At 54.7% G+C, this 19,411-nt stretch overlaps 2 protein-coding genes across 3 annotated transcripts; both read right to left on the reverse strand.

Moving 5' to 3' along the window:
- Positions 1-598: 598 nt before the first annotated feature.
- Positions 599-3,430, reverse strand: GPS2 (G protein pathway suppressor 2). The gene is made up of 10 exons (XM_006899109.1): positions 3,269-3,430; positions 2,899-3,008; positions 2,708-2,820; positions 2,503-2,582; positions 2,341-2,423; positions 1,484-1,637; positions 1,289-1,378; positions 1,115-1,194; positions 938-1,033; positions 599-761 (listed from the first exon to the last, which is right to left on the reverse strand). Exons 1-10 carry the CDS (start codon positions 3,360-3,362, stop codon positions 678-680), a joined length of 984 nt encoding a protein of 327 aa, XP_006899171.1. The 5' UTR covers positions 3,363-3,430; the 3' UTR covers positions 599-677.
- A 909-nt stretch (positions 3,431-4,339) lies between these two features.
- NEURL4 (neuralized E3 ubiquitin protein ligase 4) lies at positions 4,340-16,063 on the reverse strand. Of its 2 annotated transcripts, none has more exons than XM_006899111.1 (29): positions 15,781-16,063; positions 14,668-15,112; positions 14,397-14,471; positions 13,964-14,262; positions 13,680-13,791; positions 13,496-13,584; positions 12,504-12,576; positions 12,110-12,374; positions 11,710-11,891; positions 11,347-11,432; positions 11,060-11,222; positions 10,778-10,976; positions 10,612-10,688; positions 10,424-10,502; positions 9,920-10,089; positions 9,695-9,826; positions 8,801-8,946; positions 8,485-8,709; positions 8,281-8,379; positions 8,027-8,194; positions 7,717-7,881; positions 7,054-7,212; positions 6,398-6,577; positions 6,190-6,277; positions 5,982-6,089; positions 5,694-5,838; positions 5,440-5,552; positions 5,123-5,288; positions 4,340-4,544 (listed from the first exon to the last, which is right to left on the reverse strand). In XM_006899111.1, the coding sequence occupies exons 1-29, from the start codon at positions 16,060-16,062 to the stop codon at positions 4,340-4,342; spliced, it is 4,695 nt and encodes a 1,564-aa protein (XP_006899173.1). In that variant the 5' UTR covers position 16,063. The 2 variants fall into 2 exon arrangements, with proteins under 2 accessions (XP_006899173.1, XP_006899172.1); XM_006899110.1 differs by having other exon boundaries at positions 9,914-10,089.
- Positions 16,064-19,411: the final 3,348 nt, after the last annotated feature.

The following is a 19,411-nucleotide window of genomic DNA, read 5'->3' on the forward strand; positions in this document are numbered from 1 at the left end:
TTCTCCCCTCACACTACAGCCCAGGTGGGGGAGATGGGGAGGGTGCTGCTTGTGGTTTAGTTTGTTTTTTAATTCAATCTGGAATCAGAACGCTATGGATTCTGGCAAATGGTCCTCTATCCTTCCCCATTTATCCCTGATCTGGTCCTCTTATCTGTAGTCCTCTCCTGCCCGAACCACCCCCACAGACTGGGGACCAGCCCCCTCCCCTGCCTATATCTCTCCCTAAACCCCTTGAAATGGGGAGGGAAGAGGAGGAGAGGGGAGGGGACCTGCCCCTTCCTCAGGCATCTGGGAGGGCCCTGCCCCCATGGGCTTCACCCTTTCCTGTGGGCCCTCTCCCCGACACATTTGTTAAAATCAAACCTGAATAAAACAAGTTTAATATGAAGCTCCCAACTCTGCTTCTTGGGGAATTTGAGTTCAATAATTTTTTTTTTGCAGAAGCCAGAAATCACTTGACTGCCACAGAACTAATTGCAAACCACTGTCCCAAAGACTTGCTCTGGACCTACCAGCCAGCTGCCCCTCTACATTAAGGCAGCCCTGACCCAATTCCATACATTCTGGTTGGAAGCAACACAAACGGCAAGCTGGACAGTGGCAGATTTTATTGGTCTGGGACACACAGATAAGGAACCCTCACCCGTGGTGGAGGTTGATGATAAAATCTGATGTCACTTGTGGTAGAAACGTGGGTTCTGGCTGTGCTGGATGAAAGGAAGTCGAGGGCCAGGCTGGCTGGTAGCGGCAAAGCCCGACTAGCAGTGGTAATGACAACAGGGGCTCTTATTAGTGTGTGCTGTCCCTTAGATTTTAATACCCTTGCTCCCAGGAAGGAAGGGAAACCAAAGGGGTAGGGGTGGGGGTGCCATCACCAGTCCTACCCAATCCAATCTTTGTAGTACAGATAGCTTTTTCTGATGATCATCCTTACCTTTCCTGCTGGCTGCATTTGCACAGGGAGCTGAGGGGAGGCGAGGAGTCCTGGGGCTGGATGCAGAGCTTGGGGGTGCATGGGGCGCAAGGAGGACTAGAAGAGAACAGAATTGGGGCCTGAGGCAGATGAAGTTCCTTTGGTCCTTACCCCGGCGTCCCATGGGGCCACACTTACTGAGTCAGAGAACCCAGTCTGCTGGTTAGCATGTTCCATCTGCTTTTGCAAGGATAAGGCACTGCCAGGCTGGAGAAACCCTGGAAGAGGAAAACGTGTTTATGCAATGAGCAAGAGACTAGGACAAGGAGGACCCTTGAGAGTTAAGGGCTCCCAAGTGGGGGGTGTCATCACCTGTCTGGGTGGGCTGAAAGTGGCTGTGCACGGGATAGGGCTGTGGCTGTGGCTGAGACAGGTACTGCACTGCCGGAAAGGCTGAAGGTGCTGAGAAAGGCAAGTAGAACTATTGCAACCTATGTTTATAACTTTACTTTCCTCTGGGCCAAACCCCAGATTCCAAGTCTACTCCCTCTTATCCCACCAGCTCACCTCTGAGCTGTTGACTAGGACTATAGGCTGGTTGTGTGGGCCCGTAGTGAGGTGGTGGCTGAGCAGTGCCATAGGCACTTCCTGGGCTGCCTTGGAATTGCCCGTGCTCGGGAGTCCCAGGAAAAGCTGCTGCTGAGCCCACGTAGTGCCGTGTCTAAGGAGAGAGAACTTGCTGCCTATCAATTCCTTGAAAGCTGACCCTGTGTCCCCTATGGTTATGTGCCATCAAATTGAGCCTATGAACAGCAGACCTGAACCTTGTCCTATCCTGCACTGTCTTATCCCGGACACACTTGAGCCTGTTGTCACCAAATATCAATCTTATCTTGTTGCAGGGTCGTCTTTGTAAGTATGTCTCTTTTCCCTAAAATGCCCAAAATGTGAGATGAAGTCTCACCATCCTTGCCTCTCAGAGACACTGGTTCTGTATCTGTTCTTTTAGCAGTACATGGGATACTCAGCATTCCTCTCCAACACTACCACTCAAATGCATCAATTCTAGTATCCTGATGTCACTCCTGCTCTTAAGATGCACAGCCGGTGACTAGAAAGACTGGCTTGAACTAGGCACACCATTAAAATGGCATAGTCTTTCCCCCTCTTTTTTTAAATTGAATTTAATGAAAGTTTACAGACTTTGTGTTTCCAGTCACTCACTGTTAGACTTTTCTCCCTGCCTACCCCCTAATTTAAACCAACACTGTTCTTCAGAACATTAGAGCTCTAACAAACTTGCAAGTGATATATAGTCTCTTGACTGCTGGTATCAAATGTGTGACTAAATAATCTACAATACTTAATGATTTTAATAGTAGACAAGGTCTGAGTGGAGAAAATAGGGAAAAAAAGCTACTCACAGTTAGCACTTGAGGTCCAAACATCTGTTTAGCTCTGTCAGCTGCCATGAGGGTTCCAGGGCGACTGTGTCCTCCAGGGCTTCCTAGAAAAGGATGAAGACTTTACAGTGGAAGGCTGCCAACTCTTGGGGGAGTGATGCATGTCCACCCACTTTTTCTCACCCTGCATGCTTAGGAGGTGTGTTCCTGTGTGAACAGTCAGGCTCTGCTGGTAGGCAGCTGATGTCAGGGTGGTCAGATCACTGGAGTGAAAGGAAGGCAGGTCAAAGCCCCCCACAGCTAGCTGCCCAATCTTGCCATTAAACACAAGCCTTTGGTACCAGATCACAATTTGATTTTCCTCAAAACGTTAGCATTCAAAACTCACCTCTGCTCTTTCCGCCTCCGTTTTTCCTCCTCATGTAAGACTTTCTTGAGTTGTAGGAAGAGCTGATGCTTCTCCTCCTGAAGGGCCAAAAGCTTCTCCTGCAACTTGAGAATCTGCAAGTGGAGGACAGAGATGAAGAAGGCAGCAGGTTCCGGGCACAGCCAGCTGGAAGGGGTTGAGTGGCTCCGTACTTGTTCCTTAGTTTCCTCTAGTGACATTCTCTCTTCCATCTCCTTTTTCTTCCTCCTCTCTTGCTCTTCCTTCATCTTCTGTTCCATCATCTTGTCCACCTCTTCTTCCTCTGGAGGAAGGGGGAGAAGTGGCAGGGTGGTTAAAACTGGAGAAAGTGAAAACACTGAAGACAACAGAAACATGGCTGTCCCCTCGTGGGGGGGCAGCTTCCCCCATCCCCGCCATTGGATGCTGTCGCCGGCACTCTCCGCAGCCCTTTCCCGCTTGAGTTGTGGAGCTCAGACCCAGCGCCCCAGTGCGCGCGTGGGTGGGTCGCCTCGGTCCCCGCACGCCGGTCCCCACACACCAGCATGCGGAGCCTCAGCTCACCCTGTCGTTTGCGCTCCCGCTCCATCATGATGTGCCGGTGCAGCGCTCTGGCCATGGCGTTGGAGAGCTTGGGGCGCTCCAGCAGCGCGGGCATGGTGCCTCCGGGGACGCTCGGGCCGTGGGCGCCCGGCTGTCACTGACGGCTGCGACCTGGGAGGGGATCTGGGGGAGGCGGGCGCTCAGCGGATTGTCCCGGCCGCCGCCCTGGCGCGTGGACCCGGTGACGCGCGGCCCAGTTGGGGGGGCTTCCCTCCACGCTCCCGCCCCGTCCTTGGCAGCCCAAGCGACACCCCTCCCTACCCGCCCGGGCTCCGTGCTCCGCGGCCTCCAGCACGCCTCGGTCGCTACCGTCACATCCGGCAGGGGAGTCTACTTCCGGGGTCAAGTGCCCTGGCAGGCAGGATCCGGCGGGATGCAGGTGATGGGCTGCGGGGAGTCGGGGCGAGGGCCCTAACCTGTGGAAACCCCGAGCCCGCGGAGCCTTGCCGGAAGCCCGGGCCACGGAGCGTGAACCCGCGGAGCCTGCGGACGCCACCACCCCTCCAGACGGGCCCACGGGGCATGCAGGACTGAGGCGGAGGCGCTGCTCAGAGACCGTGTTTATTGGCTCCTTAGAAATCAGAGTCCTAACAACTTTACAGGGGCCGACCTACCTCGTCCGCCCTTACCCACTCCCGCCTAGTGGCCCCTGGAAAAAGCAGCTTTATGTGGGACACAGGGAGAGATTCCTCTGGGATTCACAGTAACCAGGAAAAAAAAAAAAGTAACAAAACCAAAACGGAAATAAATTAAGTGATATGGGAAGAGGTGCCGTAGAGGTTCTTGTTCCCCAAATCAGTGCATGGAGAAGGGTACCCAGGAGCTGGACTCCCCACAGACCTCACATTGAGGGGCTGATCCGTGCCCCTTGACCATGGAGATGTGCTGCTAACTGAACCTGCCCATATGTCCTGCACATCTGCTAAGACAGCACCCGCACATGCCGGGCACTGGAATGAGGTGGAGGCAGCTGTCACGGGCATAGTCCATGGGCCAGGGCCCAGCTGTGCTTGTCACGAGGAGGCCGGGCCCTCATTCCACCCGTACCAGCAGTGCGTAGAGGAGAGTGGCTCCCTTCTCCTTGGTTACCCATTCCAGTTCTGCAGGACTGAAGTGGAGGTCTGGAGGCTCTTGGAGGGCTGCCGAGGGGGGCCCCGGAGTGTAGGAGCCAGGGCGCACACACACTTGGAATGCCACCTGGGCCTGGTGCGTCCTCTGGGATTTGGGGTCTCGGAATCTATCAGGCAAGAGAGGAGAGAGAGACATCTGGCCCCTTTCTCTTCAACCCACTTGGCTTGAAGGGTTCTTTTCCCAGAAAATACTCCGACATCAGATATTAACTATTTTCTCTACCTAGTGGTTCTCCCAGTACCAGTGTGTCTACCAGTGGTTTGTTCCTGGTCCTGGGAGTCAGCACCTGCCCCTGGAGAGGGTCCACTTCCCTGCTTCTGTCTGGCCCAAAGACTTGAATGTCTGCGGAAATCTCAACTTCTCTGCTGCTGCACTGACTGCCCTATGCATCCTCCCCACCCCTGCACTGCTACATTGCTTCACTCCACTCTTTCCTACTTTAAAAATACATACACATTCTAGAGAGAGAACACAGAAACTCTTCCAATGAGTGTTCTTCCTCAGTTCACTGAAGTGGCATAAAATAATTGCTAGTTATTAAATAAATGAGAGAAGTAACATTCGGGAGGCTGAGGAAATGAGCAAGGCCAAGGCGAAGAAAGGGCAGATAATGGAGACCCAGTTCCCAGGACTCCCTCCTGTCTGACCCTTCCCCCGACTCCCCACCCCCCAGCGCATACTCACTGCACTTTGGATGCTAGGGTCTCAGACCCAGCATATTGAAGGGAGGGAGACAGCAGCACTGGAGGGGGCTGCTCCTCCCGGGGAGGTGCACAATTCTCACCAGGCTCCTCAAATCCCACCCCAGGCTCACCCTTCAGGGGCCGGCAGCTCAGGATGGAAGCAGTACCTGTGCGGACAATTGGGTCAGGGAAACCCCATTCATTCCTCCCATGGCCCATAGGGCTAGCCAGCCCCTTCTGCCTGCTGCACAAGGAAACCCCATTCATTCCTCCCAGGCCCACAGGGCTAGCCCACTCCCTCATCCTGCTACACATTACCTGCTCCCAGCTCTCCTCGGTCTAGCACCCTGCGGATGGCCCCAACACTGCTCCCGTGGTAAGCCATGTGCCACTTCTTGCTTAGTGTCCCAGCCTCCAGGCGTGGATTCACTCTGGGAGGGGACAGATGGAGCAAAGTAATGGCTATTCGAGGTCACGCCTGACAAGACGTTTTCTTCCAGGTACCCACAGGGGGCCGACCTTTCTCAAGGGAGCAAAGAACAAAGGGAGTGCATGCCCATACCCACAAGTACCTGAGGTTGAACCTGCACCAGCCGAAGGGCAGTGCATACTCTCGTGGGGGCTCGCCTCGCCGCCTATGGGCCTCATCCCCTCGAAGCTTCCGGCAAGACTCACAGTAGCACAGGCTACGTTTGGGTGGAGGCATGAAGTAATCTTCTGTGGGAGAGTAAGCAATAGGTTTTGGTCTTTGGCTCCCATCCTAGGTCCCAACACTGCCCCCTTCCAATGGCCTCCAGCACCCTTGCACGGCCCTGGACTGACTGGAATGAGGCAGACATAGGCAGGGTCTGGAGACTCACCAGGAAGCAGCAGCAACTCTTGAAAACGGGAACAGAGAGCATGGTACTCGCAGCTCTTTAGAGGGCTGGCAGCTGGGGGGGGACCCCAACACACACTCTCCTTGATACCTAGAGGAGCAGAGGGGCAACGGGTCACAGGCGCTGCAGCTACAAGCATGAGGGTAACAGGCTAGAGGTGTCAGAGCCTGGTCCCTTCAGAATGCCTCACCGTCCACCATGTCAGCTTTCTCCATGTCCCCTTGGGTGGCAGCACCCTTGCCACAGGCAGTCCCTATTTCAGGGCTCACGACTGTCACCTGCAGAGAGGGGTGGTCAGGCAGAGTTTAGGCCATGCCCAGGCCTGCTTTGACCCTTCTCTGACCACAGTCCGCTCCTCTTTGGTCCAGTGTCCCAGGCACTCTCACATTGCTACTGACCTGTTCACACTGCCCATAGAGGTCCACGAGCACGTGGCAGGGCTGAGGGACATCCGCTACAGCCACTCCCTGGTCTACTCCATTGATGTGGAGGTGCAGCCCCCCTGAGTCGTCTAGCCGCAGTCCCAGGATGGTGCCTTCTGGACACGAGTCCAGATTTGGTCCAAACTTCTCACAGATCTGGAAGGAGAGACCTGCTGTCTTCCAGAGACTGGCCTTCTACCCACTGGCAGCTGCAGCACCAGTCACTTCAGTTCCTTCTGGTCCCCACACGGCAGCAGGCAGGAGGAGGGGGCCAGTCTAAGGCCGACGCAGCTAAGACAATCACATCTTTGCCCACCCAGGCCCAGTGTGCTCAAAACCTCAGCTTGTTGGCCTCAAATTGAGCCACAGTGGCCCTGCAGCGGGCCTTCTGAGGCCGTCCATCTCATGGGAAGAGATGGTAAGCTGTCTCCCCAGGAGCTGCTGGTGGATCCGAACCTCTACAAGAGGCGCAGCCTCTGCATTAGCGGGACACTACCCTGCAGACTCTGCCACCCAAGCTCACGGTCTGTTCCTACACTCTTACGTCCAGAGCTAAGGGTCCACCTTCCCTCCTTTTGTCCTGGCTCTCCTGACTTGGGGTCTTGCCCTCTCCTGTCTAGCTCCTTCCTCACCTTAAGACCATTGTGGAAGACCCCACGGCCCCGAAGTAGCCAGGCTGCCCGTTTGAGGGCACAGGCAGAAGCAGGGAAGTTGAGTCTCTCCGGTGGACAAGTGATGACTCCCAGGACAAGGGAAGATGTCCACTGTCGGTTCAGGAAGTCTATCCGCACCTGAGGGAGGGAAACTGTTCTCTAGTCATGGCCCCCAGGAAGAGGCTGCCTAATCCACAGAAACGGGCTCCTCCTCCTCCACCAGGACGAGGCACCGCATCTCCCTGTGTGGCCCGGCATGCTACCTCTGCTCACGCTCAGAGCTACCAGAAACCGCATTCAGCTGTTTCCTTCTCTTTGGACCTTAGTCTTGCTGATGCCTCTGCAGCACCCTCAAAGGTATGACACATCCCTCAGTCTACCGCTAAAAGGCTCCCTCCCTTTCCGTGCCCTCATACATAGTAAGCATCACCTCGACTACTCCAGGTTCCCCCATCGCTTCTGTTCCCACAGGCCTTAGCATTCCAGTGGGGAACTCTGTGCCAACCGATCCACACAGTCACTGTTAGGGCTGACCAAAGCCCAGAAACTTCACCCAAGGGGTCTGCCTGCCACTTCCCCTCAGTCCTTTGCCTTTCTCCAGCAAAGCTAGCTCTGGGTCACCTGGGGAAAAAGAAGGCCCACCTGGACCAGCAGCTGAGGCACCAGGGGCTGGTTGATGACCACGATGCCCTGATTGTAGCTGGCTACCCGAGTGGCTGTACGATTCCTATTGGATAAAAGGATGTTCTTCCCATGGTTTTCTAGGAACTCGAGAGCTGTGGGCATGACCGGCACTGGATTCTGGCCCTGGAATGGAGAGACTGAGCTTTAACATCCCTTTCAGTCTGCCCTTGATTTTACAGAGCCTGAGCCTGTCCAGCAGACATCCTGGGTCAGACAGACAGAGATCTGGCCTCCTGTAGCCACCGCCACCCATCCCTGATCTCCTTACACCTCGCCCACGCTCCTCGCCCTCCTCATCCTCTTCGCCTTCACTTCTGCTCCCAGTGTCTGAGCTGGGAGAAGGGGGCTGGGTGCCTTCTGGCTCCTCCAGCCTCGTGGAGCTGACAATAGACACGCTCCGCACCGGCCCGTAGAGGTCCAGCACAGCCCAGACGTTCTGTGGACACACAGCATGGGGGGGGGGGTGTCAGGCTGGCTGAAGCCCTCCCCCTCACATCCTGAACCCAAAGATGGTCTTTCTACCTTGGCAATGCCAGTGGCGGCAGGACCCATATCCTCTCCATCTACCAGGATGTGCATTGTGTCATCTGCACCCCGGCGGATGCCCACACAGCTCCCCACCTGGGACCAAGGTGATAAAAGAACACATTCTCCGTGACTTGCTCAGTCACTTACTTCTCCCTAGCAAGGTTACCCCCACCCTGTACCCAGAGGGAGATACGCTACCCCCAGCCTTTCAAGGTTGCGGCCATAGTTCATCCTCTGGAGCTGCCCATCACGTCTCACTTCACAGCTGGATACCACCCATGTAGTCTTAGTCCGGAGCTCTGGGAGGGAGGGAGGCAGCCCTGGGCCGCCGGCTGCCCCCGGCCCCATCTCCCCCGGAGGTAGTGTGGTCAGCCCCAGCCGGAGGGAGCCTGCCCACTTCTCATCCAACTCTTCTACTTTCACCTGTGAGAGGTGAGCAGGCGCATCAGGAGGGACGGAGAGGGCAGAAAGGTCAGGGCAGTCTGTTCACATCTGTCACATGTCCATAGTTCACCTCAAAGACTTCTTCAGCCTTGAGCTCTTTGGTGCTAAAGACGAGGCCATGAGCATAGCCAGTCGTGCGCACGGCACGTGTGCCATCCTCCTCAAGGGTGATGTTCTTGCCACAGGTACTGTGGAAGCGGTGAGCCACGCCAGCCACTATGGAAAAAAAGGACCAGAGGAAATGGTGTGAGGCACCAGCAGGCCCCAATCAACAGACTGCCTCAAACAGAGCAGAGACTACAAGCAAAGAGCAGCCACTGGACCCTCTCTCTCCGTTATTCCTTCCAGACCTACCGAAAGTGCTTTTTGAACAACACCCATTCTCTAGCCTGGTGTGTCCAGTGTTCCCCAAAATAAGTGTTGTGAGAACCAAACTGTATGCCCGTGATTACAATACCACTTGAGAATGGATTGTCTTGCTATGTTAATAAAATAGGATTATTAAGGGATGTTTTTTGAGTTAATCTCTTGTGGGACATAAAAGAGATTAAACAATCAAACAGAGGAGGAGACATGGGGAGAGACGCCAAGCGACACGAAGGCTGCCCAAGAGCAGAGAAAAGGTTTCTTCTCTTGGGCCAACAGAGATAGAGAAAATCTTCTCTCAGAAGCTCTGAATCTGGACTTCTAACCTCCTAAATTATGAGAAAATAAATCTGGTTGTTAAAATTACTCATATGGGGGCTATCTGCTATAACAGCTACAGAGAATTTAGCTACTCTGCTTATGTCGCCCCAGCCCCCAGGAAAGCACATGGGCTCCCACCACCGGTCACTTCTCAGCCTGCACTGCTCCCTCCCTTTAGCACGTCACTATGCAGCCTGCCTGTCTTCGCACAGCTTCTCCACCCTGGATATAAGTCCCAAGCAGACAAACCCAACCCGCCCTCTGAGAAGGGCAGAACCTGGGGAGTGCAGGGGGAAGGACTTCTCAGTGGCTGTGTTGCTAGTCGCCAGGCTGTTGTCCATGGGGCCAGTGGCATTGGTGATAGACACTTGGACGCACTGGCCATACAGATCCACCACCGCATACACCTCTGGGTAGGACAGGAAGGGGTTAGAAGCCCGCTAGCCTGGGCTGAAGCAGGCTTTGGGGGGCTGGTTGAAAGCCACAAAGTAGTCACCTTTACCCAGAGGCAAGCCTGAGCAGGCGGCGCCCTGGTCCTGGCCATTGATGAAGTAGTGGAGGTCACCCTTGGCAGTCCGCATCATCCCAATGCGGGCCCCCGTGCCCAAGGCATCCAGGTCACAGCCATAGTTGTTCCGCATTGTGTTCCCGTCCTGCATGATAGCTGTGCCGCTGGGGGTGGTAGGAGGGGTCAGCCACCTAGCTTCACACCCACACCCCACCTGCCAGATGATGTCTGTCTGTATGCCTTCAAGACCTCTGGCTGGGGTCTCACTCTAGGGCTGAGACCAAATTCTACCTCCTTTGTCCCTAAGACACCACCCCTCTGCCCCAGTGAGGGAACTAGCCTATAAGCAAACAGAACTGTAGCCACTGTAGGGCTGAGGTCTAATAGAACCGTGTGGTCAGCTGCCCATGACCACCAGATGCTCCAAACAGTGCTTCCCTCACCCTATGCAGCTATGCCCAGCCTAGTCCACATGCTTCCAAAAGCAGGCAAGCCAACCTCAGCATCCACGTATCATAGTCAATGTCTGTCATGGTGTTGGGGAACTCAAGATCTTCAGGCCGAATAGCAGTCACTCCTGAGAGACGGAGACAGAAATCAGAGACGACCCCTCAACCACAAGCTTCCAGCAACTCCCAGTCTCAACCCAGAACACACACACACACACGTATACACACGGCCCTCACCAGCCTCAATGGAGCCTGACCAACGGTCCACCATTTTCTGAATTACAATTTCAAACAGCTCTCCATCACGCAGGGCTCTGTGAGTGGATGGGGCGGCAGTCAGAGGGCCTGTCTGGGCAGCTGACACTGGGCAGGAAGGAGCGGACATTAGGGGCCGGACACTGACCGGTTAGAAATAACAATGGCATCATTGAACTCGCTGCGGCAGTTGTGGCGGAGTGCGGTGCGGCCCCCGTTGGTGATGACTGCGTTGCTGCCGTGCAGCTGATGGAAGCGCAGGTCAGAGCCCCCCACTCCTGACGATGGAGAGCTAGGAGAGGCCTGGTTGTTTCCCTCAGGGAGCGGCTCAGGGACAGGAGGCACCTCTGAGAGTGGATGTCACTCATCAGGCTTAGAGATGTCTCCAAGGCCCCCACAACTCCCTGGCCCTGCCCAGCCCAGGCCTTACCCACGTCATCCACGATGGTGGCCTGGGCTGCCTGACCATAGAGATCAACGACAGCATAGACACCTGGGGGCACGTTCCAGGCAGCAGGGCCCTGGGTCATTCCGTTGACAAAGAAGTGGAGAGTCCCGTCCTCCCGTCGCACCACACCCACCGTGTCCCCTGCCTTGGAAGAAGGGGGTGCTGGAGTGAGGAGTCAGGCGGAGTCCCGGCCGCAGCAGAGGCTATGCCAGCCCTACCTTACTAACCGCGCCCACTGTGGCCGCCTGGCACTACACCCAAGATCCCACCTTGAGGCGGTCCAGGTTGTGCCCATATTCATCCAGGATAGTTGTCCCATTGTGCATCACGCCATTCCCCGTCATCATCCAGGTCCCTAGGAGGATACAGAGCGACAGCTATGAGGGAGAGAACGCAGGGCTACCTCCTTCAAAGAGCAGTCCTGACCCCACTGTTCTGAACTGACAAGCCAGCTGGCTTTTTATTTCACAGTAAGATTGACTTTGTTGCCGAAGCAGGGGGAAAGAAAAACCCAAAAAGACTAGTCAGCAGCCAATGAATGAGTTGTCACAAGTGCGGCAAGTGAACAAGATGCTGAAGGACAACGCCACAGCTACTGCTGCCTCCTGGGGCCATGCCCTTTGTGAGCTCACCGGAGCGCAGGTTGGTCATGGTGGAAGGCAACTGGAGGTAGGCAGGGTTGTGAGTGGTGACACCAATCTCGATGGAGCCGGCCCACTTGTCCACCATCTTGTCGATGCGTACCTGGAACACCTCTCCATCCCGCAGGGCCCGGCTGCTCAGCACCACGCCATGATTAAAGTCATCAGTGGCACTGAAGGAAGAGAAAAGGGGAACTCAGATCTCCACTCTGAGCACCCTAAAGCTTCACCCGCTGATGGCTGCCAAATCCCCACCACTCCAGCTCAATCCTGCCTTTCAGGAGATTACCCCTTCTACGTAGGACTCCCCAAAACCTCCCACTCTCTCACTCCTCCCCACGATCCCAGTAGAGCCCCTTATGTAAGTTTCTCCCCACCCCATGGGTCATACTGGGGCCTCAGGGCGGTGCGTCCCTCATGGGTGATGGCAGCCTTCTGGCCGCAATTGGGGTGGAACAAGAGGCGCTCGGGCTCAGCCTGGGCAGCAGGAACCGCACGACGGAGGGCCCCTTCGGGGGACAGTGCCCGCAGAATGGCATTGTTTCGGCGCAGACGATCACTGTGGTTGTTATTGTGGACGATGGTCACCTTCACTGCCATCCCGTACAAGTCCACAACACCATACACCACTGGGGGTGTCAATGGGGTGGCCACACCTTTGGAAAGGAAGGCACAAGGATGAAGGGGAGAAGCGTTAAGGGGAAGAGGAAGAAGGGGCACAGAGCACAGTCACCACCTGCCTCCTAGAAGCCCTGGGCCCCAGAACTCTAAGAGCACAGGCTCACCCTGATCGATGCCGTTAATGAAGAAGTGCAGGGCAGAGTTGGACTTCCTCGTGAGACCAATGTGGTCACCCTCCTGCTCAAAGGAGAAAAAGAATGGGTATAGAATTCATCCACAGTCAGGGTACAGATGTGCCCTGTGGACCATGGCATCAGAGGGGTCCTGGAATATTCCCACCACCAGTTCCACAGGGAAACCGTTCCCAATGTTCACATCATCTCAGACAAAAATGGAACATCTGCCGGCAGGCCTGGGTCCCCAGCTCCCGCGCATGGCAATTATACAGTGACTGAACGATGCTTAATATGTGTCAAGAGCCTGCACTGAGCCACAAAGCCATCCTGTAAGCATGTGCTAACCCACAACTAGAAATCCATTAAATGGAACTCAAAGGGATTGCCCAGTTTTTCATGCTGTCATAGAAAAGTTTTTCGACCACCCTGTATTAGTGAAAAATATTTGCATTTTTCTTGTCTGGCAAGTTTTTGCCTTCACGGACTCAATCTTTCATAGTTTTATTGAATTTACAAACTCAGTTTAGAGATTATGCTCTCTCTCTCACGACTGCTGAATCGGAATCGACTCACAGCTGACCTTCCAGATTTTTCAAGGCTGTAAATTGCATGGGAGAAGACTGCCCACCACAGAGCAGCTGGTGGATTTGAACAGGTAGTTCAAATATGAACAAATATGCCTACGTTCACCTGCCTTTGGGTTGACAGGGCAACTCCTTACCAACTAGGACACCAGAACTCTCTATTTTTGAGATTGGAGGGTAAAAAAACCCACTCCAACTTATCTGAATTTGTCACCTCAAACATTGAGGTACAAAAGAAATAAATCCAGGTGACTCAAAAATACGAATGCCTGGTGGTCAGGCAACTTGCCCTCTTAGAAAGAATCTTCCGAAAAAGAGAAACAGATTTGTTGTTTTGCCAGGGCAGGGACATAGGATGCCCACAGTGGTTTCCCGGCAGCCCTGGCCCACGCTCACCTGCAGCTCATCCAGGCTGAATTCACAGTACTCCCGGCGAGTACCCTTGCCATTGGTCAGGATCCCACAGCCGCTCATCATGATGGTGCCTGGGTAAAGATGAGCACTCTACTTAGGGGATGGGCTTCTCTCCCCTCTGCAACACCCAGGCACAAACCCCCCAAATCCCATCTGAGGCTGGTACCTGACTGAAGGTTGGTCATAGTAGCTGGGTATTCCAAGCTGTTAGGATTGTGTGTAGTGACACCAATCTCAATGGAGCCTGACCACTTGTCTACAAGCTTGTCGATGCGGATCTTGAGTTAGAGCAAGAACAGAGAGAGTAAGAGCAGGGAGAGGTGAGGGAACACAAAGAAAGGAGCCTCAATCTTGGCATCTCCACCAGGCCCCAGCCTCCCCAGCATCAAGAACAGGGCACTTCACCCTCAGCTGGACAAGGAGCCAATTGGACCCCAAGACCTCACACACCTCAAACATCTCATTGTCACGGAGGGGGCGATTGGTCATGACGACCCCATTGTTGAATTCGTCTAGGGGCCGGCGGCGCTCAGCAGTCTTATTATTGTTGCTGAGCTTTATGAGGGTCCCACACTTCTCATGAAACAGCAGGGCATCATTGGAAGTGAGGATGGGTGAGGTGGCAGCGCAGCTAGACCCTGAGGCCTCTCCTGCTGGTGGGGAGCTCAGGTTCACATTCAGGAGGCCCCCATTGTAGGCAGACAGGATGGCATTGCTCACCACCTCGGAGAGCTCCATACTGGCAAAGCCTACAGGAGAGAAGCGACTGATGTGGTGTGACCCCTACCAATCTCAGGTGTTCCCTCCCAAGGACCCCCAGAGACCTCACCCTTGGCCACCGCCCTTTCCCATTCCCCTTCTCAGGACCTCCTTAAGCCCTCACCATTATGTGACTCAAGGCTGTTAGGAAACGTCTCTGGCCGGGCCTGCTGGGCCTGCGCTGGGGACACCATGAAGGCTGAGGACCAGGTAGGAATAAGGGAAATAAGGTTTTAGCCCCTGTATCAGGACCCACAGCCAGGAGAGCCCTGCTTACCCCCTCATATGACTAGGGAGTCTGAGTAACACTGGCCACCATCTGTCACTGTACCCCCTCTCCTTCAGCCTTGCCCTCAGCCCCCATCCCTCCACCACCATCTCAGCTGCATTCTCACCTTCATCTCCAGAGGCCCCCTGATCAGCCAAGGTAGAATCTTCAGGGGGTACAGAGGATTCAAGGGCAGGCACAGGGCTGGGAGCAGGGGGGCTGAAGCCTGGCTCAGAAGGCAGCACAGTAATCTGGGTGCACTTGCCGTAAAGGTCCACCACAGCCCAGACTCGACTTGGCAAGCCCATGGCGGCCACACCGCAGTCTCTCCCATTCACCCAGAGCCGAAGCTCTCCGGCCACCGTGCGTTCCACGCCCACTCGGTCCCCTTCACCGAGCTGGTCCAGGTCCTGCCCGTATTCCTCCAGCACAGAGCGTCCATCTCGTAGAACCGAGCATCCCGACACTACCCATGAGCCTCCCTTCAGCCCCGTGGCACTGCTTGGGAAATCCAGGACACTGGGGTCCAACGCTGTCACCCCAATTTCAATGGAGCCACTCCAGGAGTTAACCTGTAATGGGTGGGAGTAAAGAAAAGCTCAAGATGAGGCAGCAGCAGTGTCACGTTCCACAGGCACCCAGGCACCACATGTCCTGCTTCCCATCTCATGGACAGTGTTCTTGGAGACACTCATCAAGCCAAGGCCAACAGGTCATTCTCTAGACTCTTACCACTGTCCCCTAGCAACCTGGCACTACATTCCCTGGCTTCATCTCCTGGCTTCCTTTAATTCCCTGGTCTCTTTGGCCCCTCAACTACCCAAATTTACATGCCTCCCTTGACCCTCATCCTCTTCCATCACTCTAATTGCTGGCTCTCTCAGGCTCTCCCACTCCATCTGACTGACTTTTCTCTCCATTTCTATTTCTAATGCTTCCTTACTAAATCACAAAGACCCCCATCTCCCTGAGGAATCCCCCTCATCCATCTTTCAGTTCTCTCTTTGCTCCCTTCTATCACATCCCTGACGTCTCTATAGCCTTAGCACCCAAGAAATTGTTCCAGGTCTGGTCCCCAGCCATGCTCCTTATTAGCCCGTCTTCTGTGGTCCCCAAGCTTTCCTTGTCTCTCCTACCGACAGAATGTCTCTGTCCCATGATCCCTTTCTGCCCGTCCTTGGTACCTGGATGCGGTCACCTCCCACCTCTCAGTATCGGTTCCACAGCCTCAGCTCCGCACCTTGCGGTCGATGCGGACCGTAAAGACGCGTCCATCGCGAAGGGGTTCCCGGCTCAACACGAGCCCATGGTTAAACTCCTGGCCCGGCTGCTGCCGCCGCGCAGTACGCCCGCAAGCCGACAGGCTCACCAACCGCCCGGTGCGTGGGTGCAGCTCTCCGCCGCTACTGAGCCCTCCAGTGGACCCCGGTCCTGGGCCACTCCCACCGGGCCCCCCACCCCCTCCTGTCCCTGCCCCGGGCCCCCCCCCAAAGCCCCCACTCCCACCCGACCCTGCTGCCATCGCCGCTGCCACCGGGGTCGCGCGACAGCCGCGCTTGGCGGCACCGTGGCAACCGCGATGGACCGACACCCTGAGGGGATAGGACCCGGGGGCTGGAGCCAGGTATGCTTTACGGCACTGCTGGGCAGTCAAGCATCCCGGGCTGGGGAACTAGTGACTAGCACGGTGGGAGCGGAAGGACGACAGGACGACGGAGTCTGGCAGGCTTGCTTTACGGCACGGCGGACTAACGGAGTGGCTCCCAGCGGGGCGAAGACTTAAGCTTTTGCGACAGTAGGAGGAAACGATGCTGAAGGCAGCTTTACGACGGAGGGGGTGCTAACTCCCGAACGCTAAGTTTTGCGACATTGGCATGAACTACCCCGCCCCCATTGAGGGCGGTGACACTGAATTAATACTCGCTTTACGGCAAGGAGAGGTTCTTCTTTCCAATTTAAGCTTTAAAGCTGCTGTTTCGCGGTCTAGAGACCTTGTAGAGGTGAAATGAAAGTCTGTGCCGTCTTCGCTGCCGAGACTGGGAATGGCTTGTGACACTCCTACCTAGCAATCCCTCCACTTAACCTCACGCCTTTCACGGAGGCAGAGCTTTTTTTTTAAAAAAAGAGATGCTTGTGGATGTTTCACACAAAGTTTAACCAAAATCTAACTTAAAACTATGAATAAGGATTCTAAAGTTTCCTGATACACATTTCCAAGCAACAGTCTTCCTCTAGTCTCCGTTACAAAGCTAGGGAACAATGACGTCACGATTAAGGTTATTGCTTCCAGTGATGGAAGAAGGACGGGAACGCATACCCCAGAGACAAAGAAGGTCTGTGGGTGGAATAGGAAAGGAAGGAGGAATAGAAGGGTTTGCAAGCTGAGTTCCCAACCCAGGATCCTGATAACGCCCACAGCAGCACCCAGAAACCGGTGCCCCAGGGCACACGGCCCCTCCCTCCTCCCCCCTCCCCCAATCTTCGTCGTCGCCATAGGGGCGGGGCCGCGCAGAACAGGGAGGCGGGGCCGGCTAGCTGAGGGTGGCCCCCAGTGGGGTCATGGAGAAGCCCCGTCCTCTGGGGGCCTCTGGCGGCCTCGACAGAGAATCCCTCCAGGTGGCAGCCAGGGAGTTGCCCAGAGGAACCACAGAAGAGGAGCAGGCAAAAACTGGTTTCTTCTCCGGAATAATCTTGTTTCACGGCTGTCAACCCTCCTTGCACACCATGGGAGGCGCAGTCCTCAGTCCTGGGTTCAGCCGGTCTCCTGGGGGAATTAAGACCCTCTCTTCTGGAATCAATCAACACCATGCAGGGGCTGCAGGCCATAGTCTTGGGCCCAGCATATATCCTTTTGGAATCAACAACCCTGGCCCCAGCGTCATCGGGGCATCTAGTCCCCAGTCCAGGAGCGCTGGGGTGTACAGCTGGGAATCTGCTCCGCGTCCCGATAATTCCTATGACGATCGACCAAAGAGCATCCTTAAAAATAGTCCCACCTTGACCAGAAATCCTTCAGGGCAGAGAAGCAAGGGGTCCAAACCCCGCTGACTAGCAGTCAGATCCTGGAGGGGGGGGTGGTTCTGGACACCGGAGGGGGCGGAGCCAGGTGGGAAGAGGCGTGGTCCCGAGCTCAGAGGGACGTGTAGGTAAAGCACAGCTGTTGGGAATTCTGAGGGCTTGGGTCTTTAGAGGAGCCCTGATGGTACAGCGGTTAAAGTACTCAGCTACTAACCGAGAAGTTGGCAGTTCAGTGGTGCCAGCTACTCTGCGGGAGAACGATGTGGAAGTCTGTTTCTATAAATATTTCCAGCACTGGAAACTCTATGGGGTAGTCCTCCTCTGTCCTATAGGGTCGCTGTGAATCAACTCTACCAAGATGGTGGGGTTTTGTTTGGTTATGGGCCTTTAGGGAGAGTAGCAGGGATCGGGTAAACCCTTGCTGAATAGATGTTTATCATTGAGTTTGACCCTCTATATTCCTGCCACCATGTGACAGGAATTATAAGGTCGGTACAAAAAGATCTTTTTGAATGATAGACTGAGAGGAGGCTGTATAGAAGCCATCACTAGGATGTTCCCTTTTTTTTGTATCTTATATGTTTGAGTGCTATTGTTTGCTCCTGTTGGTACAGCACTGATCTGTCAGTCTGCTATACTGGTGTGGTTTGTGGGGTCCCCTAATGCCCCTAATCAGTGCCACCAGTGTCTCAGGTACCAGAAGAGTCACTCATGATGGAGAGGTTGCAACAGAGCTCCTAGATTAAGACAGACTAGGAAGGATTGGCCATCCACTTCCAAAAAAATAGGCCTTCAAAATCCATATGATATTGGGTAGTTACAGTATTAGACATAGAGCCCAAGTAGGAAGTTACTTGAAATAAAGAGAAACAGCTGCAAACAGCCATTAATAATTGGAGACTTCTGCAGTGAGCTCTAGAGTCTCAGAGATAATGAGAATGGCACAGGATAGGGCAAGTTTTCAGACTGGCTGTTCATAGGGTTGATAGGAGTCGTATTTGACTTGACAGCACCTAACAACAACAACAACCACTTTCCTGCATCCTTTTCACCCCTGACCAGGAAAAAGTCTCCGCACTGGGATGAAATTAATATCTTGACCACCTACCACCCTACTGACAAAGACTATGGACTGATGAAGGTGGATGAGCCGGGCACTCCTTACAACAGGTGCTGAGCCCTCAGCCCTAGCTCCTCCCAGTTCCAACAGAGAAAGGGGGAAAAGAGGACATCTGAGGCAGAGAAGCCTCAAAACTGGATGCCCTGATACCCACTCCCCCACATGGCCCATCCCTCCACTGCAGGCTGCCGCTCAGCAATGAGAGCCTGTCCCCAAGGTCCTTGCACACAGTGACTCCTGAGGTGCTGGTAGAGAGGTGAGGGTCCTCCTAGAGATCAGCCCAAGAACCATCTGTACATCCTGACAGCTTGCTCCCACCTGTCCACCATCTGCATCCATTGCTCTTTCTCTTCTCGTCTCCAACTACTCTCCTTCCCCTTCAGGCTTGCAACGATGGATAATGTCAACCCAAAGGTCCTCCAATATGGTGACAACAGGATCTCAGGGTATCCAGACAGCCCTTCCCAGACATGTGAAATGAGGCGTGGGGGTTGAATGGAAAGGGAAGGTGGAATGAGCCTTCTGGGAGAGATGGCAAGCTCTCACTGACTCACTGGCTCACAGCTTCCAATGATTTTGTGAAGCACCGCAAGGCCAACTATGATGAAGGGAAGCTCTTTAAGACTCGGGAAACTTTACCCTTGGATAAAGAGGAGGACAACAGTTGTGGGTATGCAGGCACCAGCAGTGGCCGTCAGGGTGTGGTGCTGCCCCCAGAGCCCAGGCCTGAAGA

The sequence above is a fragment of the Elephantulus edwardii genome, unplaced genomic scaffold (genome assembly GCF_000299155.1).
Source record: "Elephantulus edwardii isolate Elephantulus edwardi_28Jun2011 unplaced genomic scaffold, EleEdw1.0 scaffold00246, whole genome shotgun sequence".
Lineage (NCBI taxonomy): Eukaryota > Metazoa > Chordata > Mammalia > Macroscelidea > Macroscelididae > Elephantulus > Elephantulus edwardii.